We start from the raw sequence: 6,562 nt of genomic DNA, 5'->3' as shown, positions 1-6,562 counted from the left end.
TAAGAAAACTGCCCCAGGGCCACTTTGTCCACCACAAATCCCACTTGACCAGCCCCCGGGATCGAACCCGGGCCGCCGCAGTGGGAAGCCAGCGACTAACCGCTTGAGCTATGGCGCGGCCCTAAAGTAGCTTACTGTACAGCATCATTAAATATTGGATGAACCAAAAAATAGCAAAAAAATAAAAATTTCCTTGTAACAGGCCGTGAAGGTCCATGGAGTTGTGAGATGTTGAGGATCCCACATTTTCTAGACAATCGGCTCACAGATAGCGGTGAGGTTGTCGGCCTTACTCGCCGGCAGCCCTTTACCCCCGGAATATTCCTGGTACTCATTTCTGTTAGAGGCTGAGTCTGCTCCAGGGCCATAGTGCGGTTGGAAATACACCTCATCGAGATTCGATCCCGCGACCTTCCAGCTTGTAGCATAGTGCCTCAACCAACTACGCTACCGCGTGCCCCAACCAAACAATAGAAGTGTCAAAATTAAAGCGTTTTACAATATTCTGAGTTTTTATTATCTTGCCTGAACAACGGACGTGGCTCGCAGTAAACAAAGAGTTGTGTTTCAGGGCATGGCGTCAATGCTGCATAACTCGTCCGTGTTCCTCAACTTCGGGCTAGCAGCTCTGGCGCGCTATCTGGACTCACAGCCGCTTCTGAACCTCACGGTGCACGAGTATCTGTGGGGATATGAAGACCCGCTGGTTCGCCTCGCAAGTACTGTGCTGCCTAACTGGATCCCCTTCTCGAGGCTCGGGCTTATGGATAGGGTGAGTTGCCTAAACAACGGTTTCATGTCGACCCGTCTGTCCGAAAATAAGGTCTAAACTACGAGTACTTGGCGGCCTGTCCCGAAGAAGCACAGCCTAACGGACGCACATTAAATTTTCATCACGTTATGGATCATTTCGCTGAAGGGTCTAGACATACTTTCACGTATACAAATATTGAGTCCTTATTTTAAACGAAATTTGAAATACGGAGTTTATTTGTTATGAATATTATCAAGCATAAATTTCACTTGCATAGTTCATCTAAAGCCGCACATAAATTGGGACTTAAGTTTACTTTTGGGAGTATTTCATGAGAAAAAGTTCCTTGAACAAGAGCAATAGCTATTGATAGAATGCAAATATTTACACATTGTACAATATTTGCACATCGCTCGCTTATTTAGAGAGAATCATTTCTGCGGTCGCTCAAAAATTTCCCTATATTTTATGGGACCCAAAGGTTCATTCTCTTGTTCACAAGAGCCCTCCACTTGTCCCTCTCCTGAATCAAATCAAATCAGTCCATAGCACTCCATTCTATCTCTCTAAGATCCATTTTAATATTGTTCGCCCACCTACGTCTTGGCCTTCCTAATGGTCTCTTTCCTTCTGGCTCTCACACCAATATCCTACATGCATTCCTCTTCGCACAAGGAAAACTTTAAGCTTTAATTTTAGCGGGTTTATTAAAGGGTGTTTTAATTTGATATTTAACCACGTGCATATGATTGTAGTTTCTGACGCGTTTGTGAACTCCCTCTCTCGGTGACCAATAGTAAACTTTCCGTTCCCATGCGGTGACAGATTCGAACAAGGCCATGGTATCAGCGTCCAAGTTTGATCTTGTTACCGCAGATGTTCGACGAGGGCGAGAACGTGGTAACCGTTGCTTTGAATAGCGCCCAGGCCGATGAGACCGAAGTGATGGAGAGGCGGCGGAGGGTCTACTCCTTTGACAGCTACAACGGGTGGACAACCTTGCGGCAGTGGACAGGGGGGACACACTGCAGCTCACTCAAAGGCGTCAGCGAGGGAGTACTGTACCCTAAGTATGTCTCTGTACAGGTATCTCTGTTTCACCGAGCCCAGACACTGTCTTAAGCGGAAACAAATCTACTTTTATGGGTGTAATATAGCAGTGGGGTTACTTCGCTGTTTCAGGAACATAACTGCATTATAACCAGATGCTCGAGCTCTGTCAGTATTGGTTCTCATGACCTTCTGCATCTGAACCATCCCTCTGTATCTATACGTAAACTTCTGCACCATTACCTTCCCTGCTTTCTCCCATACCCCTTCCCAGACACCCATATTATCGAATGATGAGTCGAGGTCGAATTTAACGCCATTTCTCGCGAATAATAGGCATAAAGAGTCAGTCGCAAACCGTCTCCTTTGTATAATATACTACACTTCACATATCCAAATAAAAATATCACTCTCTATTTTGGCATCCTGTTGCACATCTTTAATTAAACGTCCATGTATTAAGTCTGTCAATAATGCAACAATCATTAAATTATTTACCATTCAACACTAACATATCATGTTTCGGCCATAGACGGCCATCCTCAGGTGTTTCAATGTGTCCAAACTGTTACACTGCTTTGATGCGCGCTAAAATTGCGCGTTGCAGTCCACTAAAACATAAATAATTAATTAAAGTTCATTAACATTTTTCTATTAAATCTTTCGTAAAATCCTATTCCACCTCATAAGGGTCGTCGTCCACTTGTTTAAAGCTATGTGATACACGTATTCCAGAGAGTTTGTTTCAGCAGCTGTGTCTGTGTGCTGCAATATTCCCCTTGCTTGTGTGTTGTTCCCTCTAGCAGCGTGTGGTGTTGTCTTCACTAATGTCTTAGTACTTCAGATGCCTTTCCTTCGAAGTATGATTCACTTAGTTCCTTCATCACCCTTTGAATTCACAGTTACAACTGCCCTAACGTACTCTTTTGAGCTACACGAAGAACGAAAACACCGCATGTACAACCTTCTATCCAAGTAGTAATTGTCCCCGAATAAATGATTCTATGACTCAAGGTATGGGGCGTGCGGTAGCGTAATGGTTCAAGTCCCGACGAAGTGGATTTTTCAATTGACCAGCCGCATTATGGTCCTGGGGTCGACTCAGCCTCTAACGGAAATGATTACCAGAAATCTTCCTTGGGGTAAAGGACGGCCGATGCGTAAGGCTGACAACTTTACCCCCATCTGTGAGCGGATTATCTAGAAAATGTGGGACCCTCAACGTGTCACAACCCTATGGGCCTTCACGTCCTGTTATAGGGATAGGTTAACCTTTTACCCAAGGTATAGATGAAAATGTCCAAACGCCAGAACTGTTCCGGATGTTATGGCGGATAAAGGAAATGTCAATATTAGTAGACTCGACTCCAGAAAGTCAGGTTCAATCTGACGCATTATTATTAATGTCTTGAACCGGTGAGCTTGGTCTAAACTCTCTTGAAATGTATTCCACAGAGGACCAGGCACAAAACCGATGCTGTATCAATTACAGATAATAAGGAGTCCAGAATAATATAAACTCTGATGCGATTATGATGAGAAGAATTGGTAGTGTCTTAGGTGTCATCCTGACTGTTGTCAGAAGTGAATGGAATGGTTGTTTGTGACCATTAAAATCTGCATTATTTTGCTCTCTCCTGATTCTGGATAATTTTGTCGGTAATATTATTACTGATACTATTATGGGAAGATCTTAAGTCAGAGAGCTTAGACTGGGTATACTAAAATTTCCTTAAAATAGGTAAAGTTTTTCCCGGACTTAAATAATAAACACGGTACCGTGAAGAAGTGTATGATAGAGAAATAATATCCCCACCATTCATAACGTCGGTACTAGATGGAAGTGAGTGTTCAGATTCACGAATTTTCCGCTTAACCTCCAGAGAAACAGCCAACTCTATCCTTACACAGAAGATTGAGTAGACCCCAGAAATTATGCCTCTACCGGGAATAGAAACCAGACTATTCGGTTGTCTAATCCATAGCCTAGTCAATTTATCTAATGTCACTCGAATATTTCCTTAATTCATCAAGGAAAATGGTGTGAAGTGTCTACAATATGATACATGTATTTAAGCATCCTGTTACACTCTACACATTATATGACACAAACTCCGTCCTAAGTGGAACAATTTATTTGATTTTTAAAAACTGTCACTTTTAAATCTTCAATTCCAATTTAAAAATTTCTTTCAAATTTTTTCAAAATTTAAAATTTAAAATTCTCGTGGGTACCCGCCCTATATCTATAGTGCTGCAGCGGCTACTTCTTTTTTTTTCAGCACTGTTCAGGTATTACTCTGTGTAGGCTCCCTGTGTGCGTGCCGCTGCTTATCTTTAATACGTGTGCTCTCTGGTGCATTGTGTGCACACACTAGTGTTTTTTAAATTTTAAACTACGTGCAGTGTAGCAGCTACGTGAGAGTATACACCTGATGATGGCCATTTACGGCCGAAACATGTAGTGTAGAAGAAAGGAAGACGAAGAGCTACAATAAATTGTTGCACTTAGGACGGAGTTTATGTCATATATGGTGTTAAGTGGTGCAAAAGTAGGCCACAATCACGCCTATTCACCAATGTCGTGATTAATGAACATTGCATAACCTTTCATTCGACACTATTAGACCCGTGCAACTAATAAAGTGTCATTAAATGAAATCATGAAACAAAGGAACATAAGAAATTGAGAACCCACAGAATACAGATACAGCTGCGTGTAAGAGAGTAAGGCACTCGTGATGATAATGCTAATGAAACTTTCAAGACATTAAGTAGAAATGACACGTGGGGAAAACTGAACTGAGGGTCGACAAGTTTGACTTTCACTTTAAAGGCTTTACAAGCTGATTGTCTCATACAGTTGGGAAACAGGAGGAAGAGAGAGAAGAAAGGATATAACTCTCATCAATAATTTAATCTGATGGAAACTGAGGTTATTTTAAAAATGGTGACTCTATCGCTTGAATAACTGGGGTTTGATTCCCAGCTGGGATTTTCTCAATTATTCTCTCCACAACAGCCGTAGATTTAGCGAGTAACCCGCCTAGCATGAATTATAAGATGTTTGTTTCATGAGACTGTCTGCTTACTGAGTCCCTCCGGGTGAATGGCAGAACAATAACTTCAAATATTCTGCAAAAGCATCTTCTCTCTTTCCATCCAAATTTTCATTTGTATAATGATTCAAATGTTGAATAATCAGAGCAGCTGATATGGCGTCTTAAAAAGTATCGAGAAGTAGTGTTAATTTGGAACACGACGGCGCAGTAAGAGAAATAAATAAATAATATCATAGAAAGCAACTTAACATATTCTTTCCAGTTCCAAGTAAGTGTCAAATACTTTGAAGAAACTTTTTATGCCCAAACAAATGATTTTTCTTTTCTTAATTATTCAAATTTATTATATTTATTAAAGGGTGTATATAATGTAACAGATCTGATCAACACATTGTCAGGTAAGAGCTCTGTAAACATGGTCCAACATGCAACAATAGATGGGATGTGTTTTCTACGTGGTCCGTGCCACGGCTCTATAAGGAGAGCTGTGAGCTGTAAGTTCATTGCGATTTGGACCTAGGAGTACAAAGTGATCGAAGACAAAATGACTTCATAGTGATTTGAAGGGCTAGTTTCTGCGTTGAGATCCGTTGCCAAGAGACGACTAGTGAAGACGGAGAATCCTTGTGCGTGTACAACGGTGAACTGGAAAGTGAGTAAAACAGTGATAGCGCTCTATTTAAGTGCTTGTATCAAAGGTGATAATAAATCCAATAATCTGATTTAGAACCCGTTATTGTCGTCATGCGTACCTTCCTACACAGACCGCCCCTGTGGTCTAGTGGTCAGAGATTCTCGCTACAGATCCAGAGGTCCCCTGGTTCAATTCATGGCGCTACCAGATTTTCTGAGAAATAGTGGTTCTTGAACGGGGTCCATTCAGCCTCGTGAGAATAATTGAGGATATATTTCAAGGAAATAGCGGTTCCGGGCTAGAAACTCGAGATAAACGGCCATGGGGATCTGCTGCTTTCACCACGTGACACCCTCTATCGACAAAAGTTGGCACTAACTTCGCCGACAAGCGGCGGTCGCTAGGTCGGTATAGTTCTCTTGCGGACTACAGACCCTCTTACATGTTACGATAAATTACTGAACGCTGACTGAATAAAGACGAATGGGCAATGAATAATATGTAGCGGAACGGAAAATAAAAGAATGTGTAAAACCTTTTCTTTGAAAAACATCGCAAGAAGAAAGCACCAAGACGGATCTCAGAGAAATAATTTTTAGCAGGTAAGGTGAATTGATCTGGCTCAGGATAGAATCGTGTATCAAAATTTACTGGTTACTAAACATCAGCATTCCATAAAAGGAGAGCGTTCTTTTATAAGTTGAGTAACACTCGAATTGGTTATAACCACCACATAAGGTTAAATGCTTTTATTGGACAATCTACATTTTCGGCTTTATTACAGACCCATGACTTCAAACGATACCTTCTTGATCTACCGCAAGGCATTCTGCCGGTTTCTACCCGTGGTTTTCTCCCGGAGCGGTGTCACGAATGAGGGTTTCCCAGCCTACTGGTTCAATCTGCCTGACAACGTGTTCGACTCTCCGGACAAGAACCCGGACAACGCGTGCTACTGTCGCCCTGAAGTGGCGCCTTGCCTGCTGTCTGGCCTGGCAGACATAACTCCCTGCTACTACAGTAAGTTGACTTTCTGGAAGTGATAAGCTGGGATTTCGTTAG

At 42.0% G+C, this 6,562-nt stretch overlaps 1 protein-coding gene across 2 annotated transcripts in view; it reads left to right on the top strand.

Annotated features, from left to right (window-relative positions):
* Positions 1–6,562, top strand: part of LOC111871395 (scavenger receptor class B member 1) — a 64,718-nt gene that overhangs the window by 50,811 nt on the left and 7,345 nt on the right. For both annotated transcript variants that reach the window (XM_023864484.2, XM_033754234.1), the window contains 3 exons: positions 572–772; positions 1,631–1,824; positions 6,285–6,520. In XM_023864484.2, coding sequence (XP_023720252.1) covers positions 572–772; positions 1,631–1,824; positions 6,285–6,520 — 631 coding nt within the window. The remainder of the gene's footprint in view (positions 1–571; positions 773–1,630; positions 1,825–6,284; positions 6,521–6,562) is intronic.

The sequence above is a fragment of the Cryptotermes secundus genome, unplaced genomic scaffold (genome assembly GCF_002891405.2).
Source record: "Cryptotermes secundus unplaced genomic scaffold, Csec_1.0 scaffold236, whole genome shotgun sequence".
NCBI lineage: Eukaryota > Metazoa > Arthropoda > Insecta > Blattodea > Kalotermitidae > Cryptotermes > Cryptotermes secundus.
Note: the sequence above shows the minus strand (reverse complement) of the source record. Positions and strands in the feature narration are given on the sequence as shown.